General features: G+C 36.5%; 3 protein-coding genes and 1 non-coding gene across 5 annotated transcripts; all 4 read right to left on the bottom strand.

The window, feature by feature from the left end:
- Nucleotides 1-659: 659 nt before the first annotated feature.
- LOC122292301 (elongation factor G-2, mitochondrial) lies at nucleotides 660-10849 on the bottom strand. Its single transcript, XM_043100562.1, has 20 exons — nucleotides 10267-10849; nucleotides 8562-8783; nucleotides 7957-8078; nucleotides 7687-7837; nucleotides 6964-7035; nucleotides 6360-6455; nucleotides 6178-6266; nucleotides 5779-5845; nucleotides 5343-5381; nucleotides 4998-5058; nucleotides 4525-4634; nucleotides 4334-4408; nucleotides 4177-4245; nucleotides 3932-4053; nucleotides 3031-3156; nucleotides 2722-2842; nucleotides 2478-2578; nucleotides 2330-2390; nucleotides 1220-1273; nucleotides 660-1094 (listed from the first exon to the last, which is right to left on the bottom strand). Exons 1-20 carry the CDS (start codon nucleotides 10678-10680, stop codon nucleotides 990-992), a joined length of 2277 nt encoding a protein of 758 aa, XP_042956496.1. The 5' UTR covers nucleotides 10681-10849; the 3' UTR covers nucleotides 660-989.
- A 371-nt stretch (nucleotides 10850-11220) lies between these two features.
- On the bottom strand, nucleotides 11221-15309 carry LOC122290739 (cell number regulator 6). Of its 2 annotated transcripts, none has more exons than XM_043098352.1 (4): nucleotides 14974-15309; nucleotides 14031-14145; nucleotides 12760-13034; nucleotides 11221-11836 (listed from the first exon to the last, which is right to left on the bottom strand). In XM_043098352.1, exons 1-4 carry the CDS (start codon nucleotides 15085-15087, stop codon nucleotides 11618-11620), a joined length of 723 nt encoding a protein of 240 aa, XP_042954286.1. In that variant the 5' UTR covers nucleotides 15088-15309; the 3' UTR covers nucleotides 11221-11617. The 2 variants fall into 2 exon arrangements, with proteins under 2 accessions (XP_042954286.1, XP_042954288.1); XM_043098354.1 differs by having other exon boundaries at nucleotides 12760-13022; nucleotides 14974-15299.
- Nucleotides 15310-16972: 1663 nt separating this feature from the next.
- LOC122291569 (carotenoid cleavage dioxygenase 7, chloroplastic) lies at nucleotides 16973-22013 on the bottom strand. The gene is made up of 7 exons (XM_043099357.1): nucleotides 21198-22013; nucleotides 20348-20476; nucleotides 20109-20240; nucleotides 19306-19578; nucleotides 18865-18950; nucleotides 17944-18258; nucleotides 16973-17363 (listed from the first exon to the last, which is right to left on the bottom strand). The coding sequence occupies exons 1-7, from the start codon at nucleotides 21958-21960 to the stop codon at nucleotides 17217-17219; spliced, it is 1845 nt and encodes a 614-aa protein (XP_042955291.1). The 5' UTR covers nucleotides 21961-22013; the 3' UTR covers nucleotides 16973-17216.
- Nucleotides 18611-18709, bottom strand: LOC122293083. The gene has a single exon (XR_006237140.1). It is a non-coding gene; the product is annotated as a small nucleolar RNA snoR135 (small nucleolar RNA).
- Nucleotides 22014-25185: the final 3172 nt, after the last annotated feature.

Raw genomic sequence — 25185 nt, 5'->3', positions numbered from 1 at the left:
GAGAGTGGAAAGCAAAGAGACAGTAAGAATCAACAACCCACAAAGAAAAAGTGTGCTGCTCCTTTAAAAGCTAGAAGGGGAAAAGCACAAGGGGCCGAGTCTGGAAAAGCACAAGGGGATCAACACGACTGAAAAATCGAGGGAAGGTTCCAACGTCACGCGACGCACCGTTTCATTAAACATGCCACGTGGACTCGTGTATGCGGCGGGTACCCCAAGCTGTGTGCAAATAGCATTTTTCTTTTAAAGCATGTGACCAAATACATAGAGATTTATATCTATTCCAGTTGCTTCCTTACAAAGCAAATTACATACGAGTAGACCATTATTTCCAGTAAATAAAATAATGGCAGCTTTGAAGTAAAGCACACCATCAATGCATTGTTCTCAGACATGAAGCCCCTTCAGTAGATGCAAGCAAATTAGCAATAAAAAACTGGGTTGATATTTGACTCCATCACTTCCTGAAGACCATAAACCCCGATTACTGAAACTATTTTTCAAACAATTTAGCGGATAGAAGCTGCTTCATGCTATCCTAATAAAACATCCAATACAACCAGAATTTATAGCTATCCAATTGTTTCCATACAAGCCGAGCTCAAGGCAAGCTGCATGGTAATTGGTATGCATCATTGCAAGGAAGGAACAATGGGAAAGGCAGGACAAACATCTTATTGTATAGCTCTCTATAGAGAGAAATAACTAGAATGTGAAATGATACACTTTCAGATATTATGGTACAAGCTTGTGACTGAAAAGTACAGTGGTATTCTACATCAGCTGAACCAAAAAATAATAATAAAAATAAGACAGCTTAAATTTATTTCTGCTTTTCAAAATTAATTGATCACCACAGGATCAAACTTATCAGCTATATAGTTTTCAAAATAAGCTCATAAATATAAAATTAAAAAACTCCCCATAACAAGCTAACTATCCCTCTATCAATAAATATTAGAACAAAATGCTTCAATTGAAACCGCCATCTATTCAGCTGCCTTTGTGCCCTTGTAAGTGTTTACTAATTGCATCTGCACGTCATTAGAAACTGGTGAATGCTCTTTGTATTCCATTGTAAATTCACCTTTTCCCTGCACAGATAGAGGTATCGACAATTCTTTAAAAAAAAAGGTATCAACAATAAAATTACACACACTCCCACCTGAAAACAAGCAATGCAACATTTTTCATTTCACAGTACAATTTTCTGCTTTACCTGTGTCATTGACCGAAGAGCTGTTGAGTATCCAAACATATTGTTCAGGGGAACCTGGAAAAACAAAATGATTTCTAAGAAATGTCTTACTTTTAAAACCAACAAAGAATTCAACTGCTGCCAATGTAAAAAAATTATTCTTCTAATTTTTTTCTTGGCATGGCAACAATGTAATAAAAATCGGCTCACTGATGCAGACTTTGTTTTTACTAACATAATGGTGTTCAAGAATTAAACAGTGTAAAAAAGAAAAAAAGCAACTTAATACTAGCCTAAAAACACTAATGTTTTGAATCAAACAATGCCCTAGAAAATTAAATCTTAATGATCCAGAGCAAGTTAACAGCATATTGGCAAAGTACTCATCAATCACAAATGAAATCATCATGGTTTAGGATTTTTTTTTTTTTGATAAGTCACCCAAACGTCAAAACTATAACAGAAGAGCCAACTTGCAAGCCAAATAAACAGGAGTACAAGTATTAGATTTCTGCTTTAATGTATGGAGAAGATATTCTAAGGGTTGGTTTAGGAATAAAAATGGATGTTAATATAAGTTGATAGATTCCATGGACAGTGATCAGATACACAATTCTGGGCAAAAAAAAAAATGACAGAAAATAGTAGGAAGAACAACAAAGGGATTCCATGCATATGAACTGGGGGCACAATTTATGAATCCAACTATTATCTCATAAAATAGATTTATAAAACAACTTCATGACTGACAAGCTAGCAATCTCCTTTGAGCAATGCTGGTACTGATATCAGAATTTCAAGCAAAGAGACTGATGAAGTGACTGAAGAACATTGTAACTTGATGCCAGACTTGTAGAGCACAATGTACAACATCCATATATAACATGCTTATGCTGCTAATGAAAGACAGCCCTGATTTTTTAGAACCAGACAGGAATTGTTTTCATAAAATAAAAGTTTACTAATACAAAAGGTATGTTATCCAGGTACACAGGAAGTATACATAATCCACTCAACAAACACAAGGAAAATGAGGTCAAGATATTCCAAGATTCCGTAGGTCCATAATAAAATGAAACCCAAGCATTGAAGACATGCATAAAAAATCAGAACATGGAAAAAAATGCTTACATTGGCAGTAATAACAGAATCGTCTCCATCCTGGTCATTTCCAACGATGACACCTTTTCTCCTATCATAGCATAAATGCAAAAATATTATCGGTTAGAGAAATCACAAGAACTTCATAATACTCGGGTAAAAGTTCAAGAAAACTGACTTGTTGATATCACCAGCAACAGTGCCCTGAAATTCTGTTGGAACTTTCAACTCTACCAACATGACAGGCTCTAAAATTACAGGTCTAGCAGCCCCATAACACTGTATAAACACATGGAAGTAAAGAAAGCCAAGTAGTTATGTTAAAATGATATTTGCAAAGTTAACCATTAGCACAAAGCATCAATAGACATGATAAACCCATTTTACAAAGAACAATGCCGAAAACAGGATGTTAGAATGACCTGTCTAAATGCATATATTGAGGCCAACTTGAATGCAAGTTCACTGGAATCCACAGCATGAGAAGCACCATCTGTCAAAACAACACGAAGATTTTCGACTGGATGTCCAATTAATGAACCCCTGTAACATGAAGAACAAACAGATGCATACAAGCATTATACCAATTCCAATTCGCAAGGAACTAAGTCGGTGCTATGATAAAAAATCTATGCTACTTCTGAATCTTATTTATTTTTAAATAAAGGGATTAAATAACCATGACACTTGAAATAGAAGGATGATATAACAATAAAGAAAGTGACACTTACGAATTCGCTGCTTCTTTAAAACCTTTCTCAATTGCTGGGATGAAATTTGATGGTATAACTTGCCCAACAATCATGTTTTCAAATTCAAACTTAGTTGGTGACCCTGGAGGAAGTGGTTCAACATATCTGGCCAGCATATAAAAAAAAAAAAAAAAGGAAACAGATTGCATAACCAAACAGTGGGGGAAAAGTAAGCTATCCACATATAATTCACATCAGAACCATCTATTTTGCCAATGCATTGACCTTTATTTGTTTTTATAAGTATGAATTGGCCTTTATAGTATGGTATTTCCAGATTAGACCTTAACAAAGTGCATTGTTATAATAAAGATACCGAACAATTTTTTATGGGCATACAACTAATTTGCAGAAGATCTCTAGCAACATAAGAGATTTAACCAAGAAACATCCTTCCTCTTCTATTATGCAACTCAAAATAAGTAACACAATTAATTTTTTTTTTTATGGTAAGCAAGCAATACAATTAAATTTAACTCACCCATCAAAGGGTATATTTTTCTTTTCTTCTTTTTTTGGTCAAGTATACTCAGAGAGAGAGAGAGAGATCCCACTTCAAGTAACTTTTTATTGTTCTTCAAGAAAGGTTAAAATTAAGGTAATATCCCCAACTCCCCGTGATCATGTAATCCTCTTTGTTCAGTTTATACTTTAAGATGGTAGAGGTCAATAGCATGGCCATTTAATGGGAGTAGAAAATTAAAAAAGGCAAAGCAGAACAGCGATAATTTTTTTTAACAGTAATAATAAAATAACACACCAATGATGTGTTCCTCTTTCTTATCGGTCAGACAGGCCAAGTAATGACACAGAAAAAGAAATAAAGAAATGAAATTCATCGTCTCAAGTACAAGCACAAACCTAAAACAGTTTTCCTTACCCAGTTACTCGCCCATATTGGCCTTGTCCGCCAGTTTGCTTCTTATGTAAATAATCAAATTCAGCACGTTGTGTAACAGTTTCTCTGAAATTTACACGAGGCTTGCCAACAGTTGCATCAACCTGCTCAAGGAAAGGAGAAACCGTGAAAGTTAAAGACTAGAATCCTGATATGGAGCTGCAGACTTCCATTAAGAAACAGCATTTAAAATCCTTATTTTCTACTTTAAAAGTGGTCATGGATACCTTATACTCTCTCCTAATGCGTTCAACATATATGTCCAAATGCAGCTCTCCCATTCCAGAAATAATTGTCTAGTCAGGATAGCAATATAATGATAGGGTAAGAATGATATAATTGCTTAGTAAACAAAGGGAAAAAAGTGAAACCATAAAATCAGACCTGCCCACTCTCAGCATCCAACCCAACACGGAAAGTAGGATCCTCTCTCTGGAAACGATTCAAAGCCTTCGAAAACTATAAAAAGGGAAAACATGATAATTATCATGTAAACCAGAATATTAGCAAATATATTTCTAGATAAACTAGCAGATATGCATGTATGCAGACACACTTCAACAAAATCCACTCACTTGTCCTCCTGAATCTTTAGAAACTGGTTGAACTGCTAGAGACATCACTGGCTCAGGGACATTCATGGAGGTCATGGTGTATTTAACTGATCCATCGGTAAATGTATCTCCTGATAACACAAGAAAGCATAATATCGTTATCAGGTTCAAAGCCTCAACACAACTATAAGCAGTCTATGTTATTATACCAGTTCCAAATACCAGCATCTGAAAAACAGTGTCATTTTGCTAGTACGGAAATCCAAACCTGCTTTGTCTAACTATCAAATGCCCATTTGACATTTGACATATACCCCTTCTAAAAAACCCAACTTCACTAGCTCCTCACCTTTTTTCTATTGGTAAACAAGATTTATTGATCATAAGAATAGGCAAGAAGCTCCTCACCATTATCACGTACCCCCATGCTATTCAGATAACTAAAAAACAAGACAGAGCTATAAAACATGATTTAGACAAAGGGGTAGTGAGACCTGATGCACAATCCATGCCAAAAACGGCAACTATTTGACCAGCATGTGCCTCTTGAATATCCTGTAGATTAGAAAAAAATACAAGGAAAAAAAGGGTAAATTAACAGGAGTTGAAACCATTACTCAAAACTCTTAAGTCTACTCATCCAACATGAAATTCTTCTATTCTGCAAGATTTTGGAATGAAACCTAGCCCAACCCCACCCCTCTATCACCTGAGCCATGAGGTCCATGACCCAAGGACTAACAGAAGACAGCAAATAAAAGTTTAATTTCACATAGAGAAACATCCAATCAAATAATTAATAATTAATTGCTATGACAAATGTCAGCACAATAACTAACCTCCATCTCATCAGAATGCATTCGAACCAAGCGAGGAACCTGCACCAAGAAGATAATATAGCCTTAGCTAGTAATTGAATTCTATGAACACTCCATAATTTCTAACTTGAAGTCAAATTCTTGAAAGGGACTAGCAAAGTGAGATGGGCAGAGTATCATACAAGCAAATGAGTGCAAAGTTTTCCCAAAACTTATTTAAATGGATGGACCAAAGAAGAAACTCAAATTGAAATATCTCAGTAAGGAATTTATTCTGGAATAGTGAAAGGTTTCAGCAACCAAAACTTGCAAGCATTTGCATCTCATCTTCTTTGAAATGACATTGAAATGTGTTAAATTGAATAATTTATAGTATGGTTCTGAACAAATCTGATGCCCATAGGCTTAATTTGAACTGAAAACAATCAGGTGAATACATTGCATGCCTTGAACTGACCTTAATCTTCTTTCCAGTGTTTATGTTATGTATAAAATCACCTTTCCGAATAACTCCCTCGTAGATTCTTCATTGAAAAGAAAAAAAAAAATGTTAAGAATAAATGTTTATAACCAGTACACGAATATAAGAATTAGAAAGTTGGACTGAGAGGACAACGGAGGAGCTTTGTATCTTTTTTTTCAGCACTTTATTTATGTGGTCGCTAGCTATAGACTTTAATGGCCTAAATGTACATGAGTTTCTAGTGACTACTGTAGCTACCTAGATAGGTCTTACCTCTTGTATACCATCTTGTGTACTTGGGCTATGCCTATTATTATTAATACTACTGTTTACTTATCAAAAAAAAGAAAGTTGGACTAGCATAAAAAGAAAATATACACCTCTCAAGATTACCTTAGATATGTCAACTGACCAAAGCGCCCTTCCTCCAATTTAAAAGCTAACGCCACAAGAGGTCCATTTGGAGTTCCTGACAAAGTAACCTACAAGAGAATAAGACTTATTAGTTCCCCAATCAGGTTTTATAACAAATAACAGTAAAAAAGCTCGTGACAAAATTCTCATCACCCAAATACCTTCTCTTCATTCTTAGTCTGGTCAAGAGCATAATTACTCACTTCAGTTGGACAAGGCAAATAACTAAGTACACCATTAAGAAGTGGTTGAACTCCCTGCAGTATACAAAGGGCAAATTATGAAGAATACAATCAACATACATCTGATAGTTGAATTCACTATGCCATGCACTTGTGCACATACATAAGCAGCGCATATCAGTCACATTATTTTATTAGGATTTTTTTTTTTTTTTTTTGGATAAGTAAGATGAAAATTTTATTGATACGAATGAAGTAGGCGAAGCCCGTGTACACAGGAAGTATACAACTGTTTTATTAAGATATAGACCGCGTCAATCAAATTCAGTGGATAAACCAGAACATTGGGGGGTGAGACCATTATGCATGTATGCAAATAAATAAAAAGTAATCGTGAGGTAAGATGATAACCAGCATCAACAACAGCAGAATTTAGAGATGAAACAAAAAGCATTGACGAGCCCCATTATAATAATAACAGAAATGCTACATGATTCCCTTTCACCAGTTGCATTCTTTAATGACCTTGGTTTAGAAGCATCACCAAATACATTTTAAATATACAGTTATATTCTTATGTTACCTTGTTTTTAAATGCACTACCCATGAATACAGGTACAAATTTCCGTGCTATAGTTGCTCGGCGAACTGCTTCCTACACATATAATAACAATTTTATTTTGATAAGTTCATATAATAACAACTTAATTTCCCTTAAACAGACTATGACAACAGAAGGTCAGCAGTATTTAACAATGCAACAAGTATATATAACCAATAATCAAAAAATTCTGAGAGTGACTTTCCATGAACTTTATATTTGAAGACAATGTTTAATTTTTTTATAGTTTTTTTCACAAGAATGTTAGTCAGCTAAAAAGTTGGTGTTTGTAAATTGATAATCTTAGTCAGCTATAGACTTACTCTATGGCCTATTTCCACCAAAAATTGCAAATGGAATTATTGTCCTCAAAACAAATCTGAGAAAGCCACGAAATGAGGGGTCAAATTGCTTCCTTTAAATTGATTTCAGAATTGACATGTGTAATTCGCAGGGACTGTATGGCTTTAAAGGTCATGAAATAAGTATTCTAGGGTTTCTAAAAGTCTTGGTGTTATTTTAATAGTGTCCAAGCTAGTATCTTATCCATCAAAATTCAATCTCTTGGAGCCATAATTCAATCTACAAACCCTATCCCACTCTTCTGAAATTCTAGACCCTAGGTTCACAATTCTTCAAACTCAATGCTACCACAAGCACATGTAGGCAGGTTCTAAATCAAAATCCAAAAGCATACTGACACACCTCGAGTTCAGAAGGCGATATGGGCTCATCATTTAGAAATGCTTCGGCAAGTTTATCATCAACTTCAGAAACAGCCTCTATTAGTTCACGTCTCTTTTCTGCAACAAAGTTCTCCATATCGGCAGGAATTTCTTCAATAACAACTTTTTCACTGCAATATGCAATAAAAATTAGTAAGAATGGAAACATAAGACCATGTCCAAAAAGAACCAAAAAAAAAAAAAATAGAAATAAAGATAATATATATATATCATATTCATAGAAACTGACCCACTGGAACCATGAAAATAATATGCTTTTTGTTGCACAAGGTCAACAAGACCCTTAAAATCATCCTCCAACCCAATTGGAACTTGCAAGGCAGCACTGTGATGCCGGAGCTTAGACCTTGCCTACAAGGGAAATCAATCAGGTCAGCATGTCAATGTTTTGAAAATTCGAATTTATAATCATCTACAGTTAACTTGTCTAAATTTCAAACTAAAACAAGGGAAAACTACTGCTTTTCAGATTTCCCTAATTCTCACAGGGTCGTTGACCAGCATAAATCTAAGTATTCAAGCTCTCTACATTTGTTTTTATAAGTGAGCTCTCAAACATTTCTTAAAAAACAATTAAATTAGGTTCTTTGCCGAAAATCGTGGACAAGGAAATTGTAAATTAGATGCTTTACCTTCTATTACAATAAGCAGTAAGTAAACTAGGAAAGAAAAGAATTTGATATTTTTATAGGTAAAATAAGATTTTTTTTTTTTTTTGGATCAAGTAAATAGGAAAAACCCAAAAACACAGGAAGTATACATGGATAACGCCTAGTTACAAGTTGGGAAGAAAAAAATTGATATTTGAGGGTGTATCATAATTCAATAGAATACCTGGTTCAGAACCTTCCAAGGATCTGCTCCCATTCGATCGAGTTTGTTAATAAATGCAACCCTGGGAACCTCATATCTTCTCATTTGCCGATCAACAGTGATCGACTGGCTTTGCACACCACCAACACTACAAAGGACAAGAATGGCACCATCAAGAACACGCAAAGCCCTCTCAACCTCAATAGTGAAATCAACGTGACCAGGGGTGTCAATGATGTTAATCTGCAAATTTTACAATCCCAGACATAAGAGAAATCCAGCAAAGCAGGCAACTTAATGAGCCAGGTATATGTTCAAATTCACAACACTCCCAAGCTTTTAAGGTACATATTCAAATTCATAACAATCACAAACTTTTAAAAAGATATCAATAATTCAAGTTCTGCTTAATTTGAGTTCCTCTGATTCACTGCACCGAGAATAAAGACTCAAGCTTTGTCATGTTGTCAAGACTTGGGATACACTAATTACATTGGGTTCAATATCACAAGAAGACTACTCCCAATCTGGACTCACCATCTAGAACACGCTCATGTAACCCCTCATGAAGCATAATCTCATATTCAAATAATCCTTTGCATCAACAGCCATGGCGAGGTACCAAACCTCCCACCCAAATCCCTATGTTTCATAGGGGGGATCTATATCATGCTACCAAACCCTGAACCACAAGGTTGTCTGAGATTGGTTCTCATTCTATTTGTTACAAATTGAGGACGTGCTAGTCATATCTGCAAAATTCTTGACAATGACTGGCACTATTCCCTCAGCATTCAAGTTCTTATTTTTCTTCTTATGTGGTTTCTCAGGAGGCAGGTTCCAACTGAAAACAATAGCATAATGCCATAAACTGAAGAACCCAAAGCTCCTTCTACTTATTTCCCTCATTATTGGTTACCACAAGAACCCCGGTCACGACAGATTTGGAATTGGAATCGAGGTACAATTAGCGCATTTCAATGGTAACAATGTAACATCATCTTTTGATCACTTCTTGCACTTTTAAATGGAAATTTATTAATTAGTTTTTTCCTAAATTTTATAAGCAACCCTGTCTAATAATCTATTTCTTCGGCTGGTTAGCATCCCAGGACCCATGATAAAATACTGAATATAGACACATTAAAAAAGCGTGGACTCTGCATAATGGATTGGTGCTTCATGTGCAAACACAACAATGAATCAGCAGATCACCTTCTTCTTCATTGTAAAGTAGTTAAAGTATTATGGGATGAAATCTTCTCTAGGTTTGGCATCGCATGGGCTATCCCTAGGAGGGTGATACATTTATTGTCTTGTTGGCGAGAGATTCGGGGCAATCGCCATATCACAGCAGTATGAAAGATGATGCCTTTATGTTTAATGTGGTGCACATTGAATGAAAGAAATGGCCACTGTTTCGACAATAGGGAACAAGTCTTTATGTTTTCTTTCATACATTGTTGCTTTGGGCCTCTTCTATTATATCAAATCGAACGAGTCTTAATAACTTTTACACTACTTTCCGTAGGGCGTAGTTTTTGTAATTAAACTCTTTCTCGTATATTTCCTGTTTACTCGAATTTTGCCTAGTTACGAGGATTAATAAAATCTCTTTTTACCTATCAAAAAAATAATTTATTTCCAGCTCCTTCTACTTCTCCTACAATTTATCACCGAGAAAACATAAAAGAACTGAAGCCAATAATAGGACAACACATGGTACCTGATAGCCGCTCCAAGTACAGTAGGTGGCGGCGGACTGGATTGTAATCCCCTTCTCCCTCTCCAAATCCATGGAGTCCATTTTGGCTCCGACCCCATCTCTCCCTCTGACCTCGTGTATTTCATGTATCCGACCTGTGTAGAAGAGGACCCTCTCCGTGAGCGTGGTCTTGCCGGAGTCGATGTGTGCCGAGATACCGATGTTGCGGAGACGATCCATCGATTCCTTCCACCACGGCTCCTCTCCCTCCTTTGCAGCACGCGCCAGGTTCCCAGACGAAAAATGGCGGAATTGGAGGTGGAAGTTGTTGCTGAGGAGGGTGGTCATTGGGGATGGGGACTGGGACGCCGCCGTTCTGGTAGAGTAGAGTGTGTAGAGAAGACGGGTTGTGTAGGGTCTTGGGAATCGTGCCATGGCGGTGATTTCTGTCTGCGTTGGGTTAAGGGTTTCTGGTGGTGGTGGTGGTCGTGAGGAGTTCAAACCCTAAACCCTAGAGGGTTTTGCGTCTCTGACTGTGTGGTGTGCAGACTGGAGGGGTCCTAGGAGGCGGGTCCGTACGTAATCATAGGGACTGTTCGGACTTGATTTTTTATTTTTTAATGAGTTAATTGTAAATTCCATATATATATATATATATATATATTTTTAGTGAAAATTGAATCAATTGATGGTTGGTAATTGAGAATTTTTATGTTCAAGTAATTTTGTGGAAGTTTTGAAAATCTAAAATTTATAAAAATCTAATAATTAAGGTAGATTTTAGTATTTTACGGTTAGCCCTTTTTTAAGAACCAAGATAATTGTTCAGCTACGTGTTGTGCCGAACCGCATTTTTAGCAAAAGTTTATAAAACAGGTGAACAAATAGTTCATTCGCATCAACCGCAATATTGCATTTGACCCAGCCAACAAAAGAAGAAAAAAAAGGGGGGAAAGAAAATGGGGGGGAAAAAGGTTACCCAAAGTTGGCTTAGCTTCAAGATGATTATAGAAACAGGCCACACGAAGTATACAGGGACTGCATTCCAAAGAAATACTGTCATGGTGAATGCTTTGAGGCAAACCAGTTGGCTCTAACTGTCCCATTCACCAAACATCATGTTATCTTGTAGATAACGTGTTGTTTGATTAGTTGATGTTCAGAATCATCTGGGTAATCTATTGGTACATTGTTGCTATCATGGCAATCCAGTAATGTTGATGTATAATATTCTTTAAACACCAAGAAAAATTAAATGAATAGAGCACTTTGATGTAAGGCTCTGTGCATGTTGATCCACTTGACCCAAAAACAGAAATAGAAATGACAGAAGGAACTTTCTTCGGGGGCCTGTATAAAATAATTGAAAACACTACAAATGCTGAATTTCCAAATTGCTTTGTTCTCCATTTTCAGGGGCAGATGGCGCAGACTCCTCACCAGCGTTCATTTCTTGAACCGGTGGAGGATTAACAACGGTCATGGCCACAGCAGCATTATCAGATAAATGGTTCTTCATCTCCCTGTGCTCCTGACATATGGCACACCAATGCATGCAGCAGTGCACCAGGCAGGGGTCGCATGGTGAGTTCTGCAAACAAGCAACACAACGAGTCAGCACACGGCTATGAGCACATCTGGAAATGATGCTATGTGAAAATGAAAAGTTCCTCTTGCTTTTCAGTACCAAATGAATCCTCAGGGTGTCCAAAAACGAAATCAGAAGCTCAACATGTCAATGATCAGTTGTCCTAAACCATACTAAAGCCACGCATTGCCAAAGCCAAGTTACTCTTATGATTAAGTAATCACATTAAGCACATCACGTTGGACATGGTAACAGGTTTGTTATTTAAAGAGTAACCTGGACAACTTGTCTTCAGAGGATATGGTATCCTTCTTCACTTAAAGTGTTTGTTGGTTCCAACTAAGGATTTTGACATTTTGTTGTTTCATTTTTTCCTTATTCTTCTTGTTATTAATGGCAAAATAACAAGCCATTATTTTGGGAAACTCAAAAGTATCCTCCCAGCGAAAAGAATTCACAAAAATGCAGATTTGTCCCAGCTATTGTTTCAGAGATAAATAACTAAATCAACATTGATGAAACAACGAATATACCATAAATTCATAGAGCTTAGAGGCAAAACTCCCATCACTGTTGTTGCACATCATATCTGATATAACCTATTTGTTACATTAGAAAGCTAGACCTAACCAAAAAACCCATTTCCATATATGAATAAAATCTCATGAATTAAGAGAGAAAAAATCTGAAGATACAATGCAGGCAATAATTAGAAAAGGGAATAAAAGTGAACCTAAACCTCCACATATTAGGCCTTCTACATTTCCATAGTTCTCATATAGTGCAAAAAACTGAAAGCATAAGTGGACTAATATCTGAGCATATCTATATGCCGGTGATTCCAAGTTCAACAGAATGTGCGATCTCACTTTTGGCTTTTGCAAGGGATGAAATTCAAGATGCTAACAAGAGAAAATTGAAATTACCTTGAGATGATATCTCTTTTGCAATGATTGTCGAAATAGACCAGTGTAGATGCCACACATCCACCAACCAAATAACAGGCCCTCACAAATGAGAAATGATGTCTTAGGATCAATACCATGTAAGAGAGCCGTTGCTGCTGCAAGTGCAAGTCCACCCTCAACACACATGCCATGACAAACACATGCATTGGTCCACGGAATTTCTTGCAAAGCTTCAACATTACGCCCAAACAATACACATGGGCAGAAGAGTCCAGTCCAACCTGCAACATGACCTTAATGACTTTAGAATGATCGACAATCATGAAAAGAACGAACAAGGTAGAGAAACCCCAAAAAGGTAGTTACACTGCTCTTCCATTTCTAGCCCTTCTACTACATGTTCTGAAATCTAAGCAGTCTATTATATAAGATTCAGCGGAAAATTAGCATCTCTAAAATGCACTTCCTGTGTGAGTAAGATAGCCTCATAACCCACCAAGGAAGTATATTTTTTTCTTGCACATTAAACAGCTGCAGTTGGCCAAATCCAAAAGAAAGTTGCATTTCCTAGCACATCATGTCATTGCCATTTTATGCTAGGGGAAATACTACTCCTAGTATCATGATCTTGAGAAGAACAATTCTCTTCACTTTTATTGAAAGTATGCTTATATATGTGGAAGCAGAATGTTATTCTGGTATATTATATAATAATGCTTATATGAATAGTGTTCAACGAGAAGAATAGAAGAATACAATCAACTTGGACTTGCACAGGACGGGTAAGGTTAACATAACTTAGTTGTTGGTTAATGAAAAAACTTAGTTGTTTGGTGTGGTGCTTATGGTTGGAAAGGAATAGGCGGTGTTTTGAAGATAGAACATTAGCTATAATCTATTTCAATCTAACAACAGATAAGTATGATTCACTCAAGTACAATCGCACACTTCCATTGCCCCATAATTATGTCCGTATATAAATTATAACACCTACCCGGTAATATAGGTACCAAACAGGCCACAATTTTTGTGGATTATATTTCCTAGTTGTTTTACTAGGCGTTTCCTTTCTGTAAAAGTTTTCAACAATGCGTCCATGACAGAACTCTCCAATGCAGACCTCATCTAACCCTTTCCATCAGTATCCAATCTCAATTTAAATAATCAGCAAACACAAATTCCGGACTTACAATAAATGTGCCAAATTATGAATTCCACAAAAACTGAACGGGGCTTGTAATTCAAAGTTTGAATGCCAACTCAATAAAGTAAAGCAATGAGGCCCTTACAACTTTCAGTATCTTCAGCACAGCCACAAATCCCAGTTGTCCAATCTTCATCAGCAGGTGGCTGATAGCTTTCAGGTAGAGGTTGACCACATTCATTACATTTATGAACGATTAACTGTCAAATAGGAGATTAATTTTGGGATTAAAATATTAAAGCATTAATAATACTCAAATTATATGCGGATAATAACCCATGCAATGGAATCTCATATTCTGCTTTGGAATGTCAAAATAAAACTGTTTGTGTTGGGAGGGAGAGATTGGGAGGTTAGAGAAAGCTGCAGATTTTGTTTGAATGATTATTCAGAGTTTGTAGACAGACGACGAACATCTTTCTCTGCAAGGTGCGTGTGTGGAAAATGTTATCTAAGAATTGCAGGCACGGTGCAAATTCAATGATTATGGAAAATAAATAGAACATTTTTTCATATGATCAATGAAAGCCAGCCACATAAAGCAAATATCATCAATGCACAGACAAATGACTATAAGTTCAATGTTCACAAGCCGAAGAATCACACTCAAACAGTTGGATGCCTTTTTACTACGCGACAAATAGCTTATTCTAGGACGGCAATTCATCAGGATACTAACGCGTAGTTCAGCTAGCAAGAAAAATGTCAAACTGGAAGCGGAACGATTAATAATACATTCAACCATACAAATTCCATTGTTTTCGACCGCCCCCTCAAATACCTTTCCCAACCATTTTCCTCGGCAACCAAACAGAGCAAGATCTAACGCCAATACAACACAAAAAAACCAAAGATCCGTATCATAGAATCAAAAAAATTCAAGTAAACATCGGGCCGTCGACGAAAAATGCACAACATAATACGACAAACAAACACCATAAAATACATACACAAAAACGAAAAAAACCAAAATGTCAGTAAATGTAGTGATTCTAAGATGCGAATTAGAATTTTAAAAAATGGATGACCTGAGGGACTTGAATTGGCTGGTTGAGCTCTCCCGGGGTAATTTCTTCCAGGGGTGCTTGATCCTTGGTCAACTTCACGTACCGCGACTGCGGGTGCATGTTCCCATCGGCCATCCGATCTCGCCCCCCCAAAAAAAAAACGAAAAGAGAACCCAAACAGATCAGAGAGAGAGAGATGTGAAACCAGAGACACGAAGCATGCGAATGGAACTTTGGGCAGACCCGACGCTTCGCTTCCTCAATCCACAGTATAAAGTTTTAACAGCGAAACAGCGTGGCGGTTACATTTACAAATCAACTTGTAATAAAACGACGTCGAGATTAATTTTTATGCGAAATCTATCCTTTCGAGTCTCCTCACTTTCATGTCTTGGATCTTTCGGAAAGTCTTCTCGTCAGCCCCTATTTTGTTGAAGCCGAAGTACACCTTACGTGTCATAAAGTGATTTTATATTTTTATCCCTGCTACTCCATCCACGTTTCGGTGTTCCCTCATTTCACTTCATTTCAAAATTTCAGAAAGCTGTCTTCGTCTCCCCCCACCCCGTCTTCGTCTCCCCCCACCCCGAGACCCTTCCCCCTCCCTCTCCCCCCCGACCTTCCCCCTCCCTCTTACATTTAAGTACTTGGCTCAGTGTTTCAGGCATGACATGACATGAATATAGGCAACTGTGGTCTTGGAAATGTTTCGGGGACATTAAATGTTGGAGCTTCAGCCTTCAGCTACTTTAAAATACAGAGAGAGAGAGAGAGAGAGAGAGAGAGAGAGAGAGAGAATGATCAGATGGGAGTTTGGAGGGGTTTTAAACAGCTAGATATTTGGAAAGTTCATTACACCTGCAAAAGCATATAATATGGCCAGTTGGCCTTGGGCCGACCATTTTTCTTCCCATACGGGTTTTACTGAAAATAAGGATCTTGCCGTGCGCCCCCACACCCCACCCCACCCCCCCCCCCCCCCCCCCGAAACAGAGCAACACGCGGAGACCGAAGAGTAGCGACAACTCGCCGGTGCTGCGCGACAACTACTACGGCCGACGACGATCGTGGGTGTTCGGCGACGACATAGACGACGGTGCGTTTCTGTTGGCCGACCCAGTTTCTGTTCGGTCGACGACGATTGGGATGCTTTCAAAATACAGAATATTCCGTAACGGCTTCAAACAAACGGCGAGTATTCGCCGGTGGGGGTGGGGAGATGAGGTTCGGCGCGGGTGGGGAGTAGATTTCAAGCGGGCCCGATTTCAACGCCCCGGGGGGGGGTTCAATTCGAAATGGTCAACGCACCGTTTCGCATATTCAAAAAAAAAAAAAAAAAAAAAAAACTTTTGCCACGTACGGTGTGCAAAATTGCACACCGCTACAGTGGCTGATGCCAATCAAAACTCAATAATTTTTAATAATGTTGTGATATTTTAAAATATTTAAAGATATAAAAAATATATATAAAAAAAAAAAGTCAAATAGCCTTATTAGGAGGATCTCTCGAGTTACACTCGGTGGGTGTAGAACAATTTTTGTGTGTGTGTATATATATATATGGCATTGTATTTTTTTATTAGAGAAAATTTCTTTTACATTTTAGACAATACTCTTTCAAATACACGCTAAATTACTACGGAATGACTTATATCGATCTACCGGACGGGTGGCTACAATCATGTTGGGCATTGTAGACTTATCCAAAAGGTGTAGAGTTGCGTTATATTGATACATCAAGAGATAAAATGGATATAACACGAGAATCCTCTAATGTTTAATCTCATATCCAAGCTGTTTATGAACAATATTTAATATTGTCGAATTCACATAGATATATTTATCTCTAAATTATAAAAAGTACGCGAAAAATACATTTGTAAGGGGTATATACTTATTCATTATGGACTGATGTGTTTGAAATAGAAAATAATAAACCATGGGCCTGTATAATAGTTGAATAGGCACCGCTAATGAAACCTCGAAGAGGCATGGCTTTTGGAGACAAAAAACAAGTCATTTCGAACCAATTGCCTTCGGTTTTTTCTTCTGCTTTTACCTCTGGTGAATGGTTGTGCAGATGCAGCAAATCAAAATTCTTAGTCTGTCTTTCTCTTAGACATTTTGTATGCTTTTCATTTTTACTTATACAGGAAATTTTATATGACATTATACCTTTTCTCTGCCATAAGCAAGAACAATCATGAATCGATACAAAAATATATGCAGAGATCCGGCAGAATCTTAATAATATCAAAAACTAATTAATTGTCAGCAGCCCAAAAACCATGAAAACCGAGAGGGAAATTCAGGTGTTTGGGGACTTCAAGTCTTGCAACGAGTGCATCGTCTTCCCCAATCCTCTTAGGATCGAGAATAACAAGATAGCACCTTTGTACTGAAACGGCATACTGCAAAATGGAGGGGAAAAAGGAGAGAGAAAGGCATTAGCATACAGCTGATGATCAAAATAAACCCATAATGTAAGTAAATGCCATCCATGACCAATTGATTCTGTTTCATAGATGAACATTTCTCATGTTTTCATCTTCTAGATATCCAAGGTTAATCACTTAACCATGTTATATAAACGTATATATATTCACTATCTAGGCCCTGAAAGTTTAGTGGGAGAGAAATAACATATGAAGTGAACCCCACAATATTTATTATACTATTAGAGTGATTTTTCAAACAGTATTAAATGCTTAATGTATAAATGTTGTGATCCCGTTCATATGTTTATTCATCGATCTCCCACTTAAATTCTCAAATTTGAATAAGAAGTTGACTTGTTAAAATTGGATGTTCTGATAGGACGATAAATTGTTAATTGTTCTAAAATTCTGAAGGAATTTGAGTACTTTAATCATGCAATATTATCACAAGTTTATCAGGCAACCTCAACTGGAGAAGCAGGCGCTGCAAATGAAAGAAAGGATTATAATTATATATGGTTTTGTTGCATATTGTGATCAAGTCATTGCTCACCTCAACCACAAGAAGGTAACCATCGTCTTCTTCATCTCCTTTAGGGACAAAAATAGGCTCACCGATGAATCTCCGATTACCGACTGACCATGTATGGGTAGATTTGCTGCACAGGTTCAGCCTCACCACGGTATCAAAGGGAAAGTGCCGCAATATTGTGCGAGACCCAGAAGAAGATGCTGCATAAATGTACTTGTTCCTGCTCCCAGAAAAGGCTGGGTTAATAACAGGAAAATCTGACGAGTCTTTCCTCTGATTCAAAGGCTCCACACTACATCTTTTTAAGTTCCCGTCGGTATCTAGTTGAATGAATACCTGCATGCATACATGAATTAGGTCGACTCGTTTTATTGATTGGAAATTTCATAAGCTTTTATGTTGATTATGCTGGGCTACCGCGCTTGCCATTTTTGTAAGCGTTTAAGAATGTGCTGGTTAACTGGTACGTATAAGCATTGATATATATATTTATATATATATACACATGAACAGTGAACACATCCAAATGGAAAAAGATTTCCTCTGAATTTAGGAATAGAATCAGTGAGATGAAGAGTATCGATTTAGTATAAAATGATGGATATTTGGATCATTTTACGTCTTGTTGACAGATGAGATATTGGCTAAAGTACCATTTTTTTTTTATAGGTAAAAAAAGGATTAAAAAAGGTGTGGGGAAGATGATTGTTGTAAATTTCAATGGTTGAAATGAAATACACCTGCCCACCTTCCTCAGATGGATCTTGCAGGGTGTACCTCATACTTTATACCATCGATCCATTTCAAGAGGATCCTTCAGGTCTTTGAATTTGAGGGTCTCAATCAGGACAGAGGCACATTAAGCAAGCCTTACAATATTTATTACTACTTGCATGATTTTTTCAGGGAGTGCTAAATACATAATAAATGATGATAGAGAACCTGAACAAGACGTGCCATCGGCTCATTTTCACCTCCGTCGACGTTCATAGCAGAAGGGTCTAGCTTACCATTTTGCCAATTATATCCTGTAAAATGAGTAGTTTAAAATATTTTCTGTCAAAAGTTAAAACTGAACAATGCAGAGGCACCAAATTCTGAGATCGTAAACTCCCCGATAATTACTTTCTTCCATGCCCTAACTCTGGTTTGTGGTATGCTTATATATAATTTTATTTCCATTTAGTATTACAATATTTGAAGCCAATTCTTTGTGGATATGGTTATAATTCAAAGATATGGTTATAATTCAAATTTACTTTGGTTGGAGAATTCAGTTGAACCTAGTATTAATTTCACATTATCGCCCTAAGAAAATTTCCATTAACCAGCAAAAAAATAAAATAAAATAAAATTGCAGGAAAAAAAAAACTACGTACGTACCAAATAGTTTTTGAAAGTTGAACCACTGGTAAGAGCAAGTGGCAGCAAGTATTTGGATCTCTGAATCCCCATTGACATCCTTTACCTCAAAAGCATTGCCAACATGTAGCAACCAAAACTGTGAAGGAGCTTCAATAGGCACTCTCCAATCTCGACTTCTACCACATTTATCTGGAAATCGAGGAAGCAAATATATGGGAGTCGTGGGCTTACTAGGATTCACCGATAACGCCGATATCATTGGAGATATCCCACACACAGCTGCCATTGAACCTGAACTTCGAATCATACAATTCAATCTCATTGTTGTTGTAGCCGTATAACTTGGTAATCTTTTTATGACTTTCAGCAACATATAAATCATCATAATCCTAACTTTTTTTAATTTTATTTTACCATTTTCAATCAAGTTGTAATCTTTGCTTTCCGTTAGGCGTTTATAATTTGCACCCGAAACTACTAGCTAGGCGAAGAATCTATTTGTCATATAGTTGGGGGGTGAAAACCGTTTGAACATGTTCCTACAGACCTGAAATTAGCGTCCTGTCACTTCTCGATAGTTCAAAACGGAACAACTAAAAACAAACTAGTTATTTACAAACCAAATGGCTTTAGCTATAACCAATTGGCCAATGAAATGGAGTAGCACTCAAACGTGATTTATATCCTTCATGGCAAACAACTCAAACGTAGTAATTTATAAGCTAGTCTAGCTAGAGTACTTCGTGAATTACTAACGATGTTGTCAAGTTTTCAAGTTGGTGACATGCTTTTCCTGCATCTCTGTGTACGGTGTACATTACCTGCAAGATCAAGCTTGATGCGATTAGCAAATAGTATATAATGAGTTTCCGTGAAGGCCCAATCATGGATCATCAAGTGATCAGGGATATTGAACTCTTGCTTCATCAGCAACTTGAAATTTGAATCAAATTCTGCAAAAGATAATTAATTGTTTGAAGAGAATTACACGTCTGTTGTGATTTGTTAAAAAGTTAGGTACTTAATACGCCTTATTTATATATATATAGTACTTGTTTACCGTAAAATGAGAAGGAACTGCGCGGAAGTAGCATGTCCTCTGCATTGCATGACGCCGTAAGGAGTCTGTTCATGCGAGCATCGACCTTGTAATGAGACAACAGTCGCTTTGCTGGCATTTTAAACACTCCTGTGGAAGTTCACTCTAATATAATCAAGGGAAAAAAATGGATAAGACATTTCAATCACCAGCTTGCTAGTTAGATTATTATTATTATTTTTAAATATTGTACCCAATTTTATTAAGGAAAGTAGTGTTGCAGTCATAAAAAAATCTTATAAAAATAAATTTATAAATTGATATGATTTTCTATGATACGTTAAATTTATTTTATAGTAAAAATAAATTTATAACCTAATATATCAGGTCAAGTCACGTTAATTTATATATTTATTTTTATAAAATTTTTTTATGATTAAAATATTTTTTTTTATTAATGTAGAAACAAAATAGCATATATACTACGAAAAGAAGTTGAAAAATAACACAAAGGTCTTACCCCCACCCAAAAAATAAAAAAGAAGCCAATACAAATTCAACACGAGGAGCAATTTTCCACGTCATTCAATATATAAACATTTTGTTTACTATATTAACACCAACGAAATGGTAATAAATCATATTACAACATCATATATTAATGCTGACTCATGCATGGGTAAAATTTTCCCCAGACAATATTTTTCTTTCTTTTAATTTTATTATAGTTGATTGATGGCGTAAATATTATGTTGATTCTCAACAAGAATTTATTGATTGGGCGTCATTTTAACAAAATGCATGCAACATGTGGCCTTAGCTTTACTCCATACATATGCAATTAAATCATGATTCCTTTTCATATACGTACCATACAAAATTGGCTTCAAAAGGCCGGCAGCTACATCCCATATACCACCGCTATTTTTCCCACTATCCGGCGCCGAATCACAACCATCAATCACATCGAGCCTCCCAATTGTATCCAACGTCTCTGATTCAATCTCATATGGCTCTCCACCTTCCCACAAACACAATAGCCTCCCACCCCACCTCAGCACAGTTGTATTAGCCACGTTCTTCATCACCTTCGTATTCCCAACCTTCTGTCCCCCTTTCAACACTGAAAATGGTCCTCGATGGGTGAAACGCCACGTGTCAGTTGCAGGATCATGCTCCTCCGCTTGAGCTTGAGTTCTAACATACCTAGCCATGAATTTAACCTCTCTGCATAGCCCATCAAAAGTGAAAGCCCTAAGGTAGCCATGGCCATCTAGTGGGTGAACTGTTGAGCCATGGTCATCGGTGAACAGCCCTGGTCCGGTCAAGTAGTACGTACCGGAGGGAAAGTCATGGGGTATTGCACCGTCCACAACGCAAAGAGTGATCGGTTTGGTTGTCTCTGAGCGCTGTGACACAAATAGGAATTGGTAGTCCCAATATGCGGCCAGGGAGTCATCAACAGCATGATCTAGGATTGAAGGGCTTGGAGCATGCGTATTACTTGATATGGGAATGGATATGACGTTTGGAGGTGCTATTTTGACTTGTGATGGCACTCGGTGCACCACCGCCGGTAACTTTGTTGGTGAAGAGAAGCACGTTGGAATAAAATGGTGGGGTTTGGCTAGCATCTTTGGGCAATGAATATTTGGAAGCGAGTGAGGTTTTCTTTTGCGCGGTGGCAATTAGGCGCTGATGAGGCATATATATACACATATGAAGGTGGCACAGGTCCCGGGCTATTTGTTTTATCTTACATCGAAGGAAATGCTGGTGTGACGTAGATGCAATTGACTCGGTAAATATTGGCTTCAAAATATTTATTTGCTATATATCCTTATATTGTTGCATGCATGGACGTTTATGCTGATACAGTACTATCTGTGGTGGAGGCACATGCATAAAATTCATGGAAGATATATTTTGCATTTTCATTGTGGCAGACATAATTTTTGAGATTTCATCCTTTTGTTGTTTAACGTCGGGACAAGAGCATGAACCATATGAGTCGATCGACATTTAAAGCAAAAAAAAAACAGTACTATGAAATCATTAATAAATCCTCCATTTGCACAATATATACCACTTTGATATGTACCGTTTTATGGTTTGACAGGAGCATATCTCGACCTTCTTTCATAAACTGACATTTGTTCCTTTCTAACAATAAAAATATGACTAATGTTGTATATAGTTAGAGTGTGTAAATGTTATATAATTATTTTTAAAAAAATAAAATTAAAAAAAAAAAGATTATGCAGCACTTACACAATATACAACTACAAATATTATTTCTCATTAAATATATAATATTACATATACAAGTTGGGTTAATTGATACTAATAATAATAATTAATATACTTAAAATAAAAAGTGCATTTGGGACGTCGGAAGTGGAATGAAATAATTAATTAAAACAATTGAAATATATACATATAAATATATATATATATATATATATATTTATGGGGGTTAGTGAAGAAAACAATGATTATGAGATTGATCCGAAGAGTGATATTGGTATGATACTGTCCGAGTAAAGACAAGATCAAGCATATACATATATATATATATTTATATCACATCGGACACATGCCTACATTAATTTGCTTCTTGGGCCGTTTATAGAGGAATCTGCTTAGCTCATACTCAACTAATATCAAAGCTCCATTTTGGGGTATATATATAGTTAATTCCCATTTAAACTTCACTATGGTACGGTTTTTTGTCTCGTATTTATGAGTCCATTTTGACTCGATTTGCATTTGGTTGGACGTTGGTGGGTTCATTCTTGGTACTCAATAAAAGAATCATAAACTAATTAATTGTGAATTTAGGAGTACTCCCAATTACGTTCGAAATGGTAAATTAAATAGAACCAAATCAGCCTTTAAAAAAAATAATTACCGGCCTATATATAAATCTCCAAAATATTATCGTTAATTATAGCAAGTACTCTAAAATATTGTAAATGTTGGAATGTACGTGATGATCTTCAATTAATTACATATTATTTTAAATATCCACCTCGGTCAAGATTTCATATTCATTAAGATTATACCCGGCCAGTACGCGGTACGTACGTGTGTACGTTCATTCAGGATCGAAGAAGTTCTACAGATCGAAGACATTCCAAGTTATGAATTGTTAAGTCGTACGTGGAGATCAGATCGAAAGACGTATTTGCAAAGACTACGTACAAAAGTCTTGTGCGATCCAAAGAGGCCACACATGATCAATTAATAATTAAAAAGGTCATGACAATCGATTTCTGCACGTAGTACGTACTACTCTTTCCGTAGATGATGATCAGTAAATAATATATACTTAGTTTGATGATCAGTAGAGAAAAACGATCGATCACGAGCAGATCAGACTGAATATCAAAGCATGCAGCAACTATGATCAAAACCATACCGATCAAGACGTTCGGCTAACATGATATATATGGGCAAAGTATACTTGGAAGTGAGTGAACCTTTTGTTTTCAGCAGTACTACTGGTAATTAATTAAGTAGCTAGCTAGCTAGCGGTAATAATATTGCACGTACGTACGATGGCATTGATATGATTTGGTGTGTGTGTGTGTGTTTATGCATATATTTTGTCTTGGGCATTGGCTTCAAAATGCTTATATCTTGCCAATATCCTTGGCTGAATGCGTGCATATGTGATTTGTGCATTTTCAATGTCTATGGTGGCCCGCATGTACATATGTATAAATCATGGAAGACATGCATGCATGTAGAAGTTTGCATATTGAAGGTGGCAGACATAGTGCCTGAGATTTCGTTCTTTTTGTTGTTTATTAATCTCTGGAAAAGAGTACACACACACGATCGAACCCACTCCACTTGTGCCCTACATTAAAACATCGAATATATAAAAGCTCTACTTGCAAATTAATTAGATATCTATCACTACTACTACGTACGTACAGCTAGCTTCAGCTTGTTATTTTATTGCAAGTCGTTTCTTGTTCTTCTCATTTTATTGCAAGTTTCTTGTTGACGATTCCAGTTTGAGAAGATGGCCGAGCATGTCATGCATGTATAATATCCTTGATCCACAAAATGACATGATTTGCCCCGGCCATCCAATATTAAAGCCTGCATTAAGGAATCAAAGACGTTACCTGCATTTGGACTACCATATATCCTTCCATGACTACTATTAATATACCATTTGTCAAAACACAACATTTTCTTTGCATGTTGGATTTATTATCATTTGTCACGGGAAAACGGTGTGGCATATGCACCAGCCTTCGCTAGCTACTTCTACATTTAAAAAAGAAGAAGAAGAAGAAGCATTTGCTATATTGTTTTTACAAAGGAATTACCTGCTAATTAAGTCATCCTCAACTCAGCGAGAGTTTGGTAATTCCCATGATGGATTTGTCTCGCGCGCGTATCATGATGACTCTATTTTAACCCATGTTGTTGATCATGTCATGATTTGTGTTTGGTTGGATGGTGCATATATGCATGGTGGATTCATTCGTGGTAGTCCATTATTAAACAAACTGATACGAAGTTTATGATTCCAAATGTTTGAATTAATAATAACAACAGTCAGAAGAGACCACAGTGCAAATAATTTTTTTAAATTATTACACCATCCATTAGTTTTAATGCGTCACGTTGACGCTAGCGTTTATGTTATCTCTTTTTATAATTTAAAATATGAGTTCTTTTATTTTTAAAATTGGTGTGCTCTACGCACCATTAATATTACTTGAAAGAATTAATTTATAAGATTTAAAATTTAAAAAATTTATCTTTTAAATTCAATTATGTCATATAATCACTTTATTAGATATACTCTCTATACTAGTTAGAATAAAATTTCTTCT

Source organism: Carya illinoinensis, chromosome 13 (assembly GCF_018687715.1).
Source record: "Carya illinoinensis cultivar Pawnee chromosome 13, C.illinoinensisPawnee_v1, whole genome shotgun sequence".
Classification (NCBI taxonomy): domain Eukaryota; kingdom Viridiplantae; phylum Streptophyta; class Magnoliopsida; order Fagales; family Juglandaceae; genus Carya; species Carya illinoinensis.
This window is presented reverse-complemented; position numbering and strand designations above follow the sequence as displayed.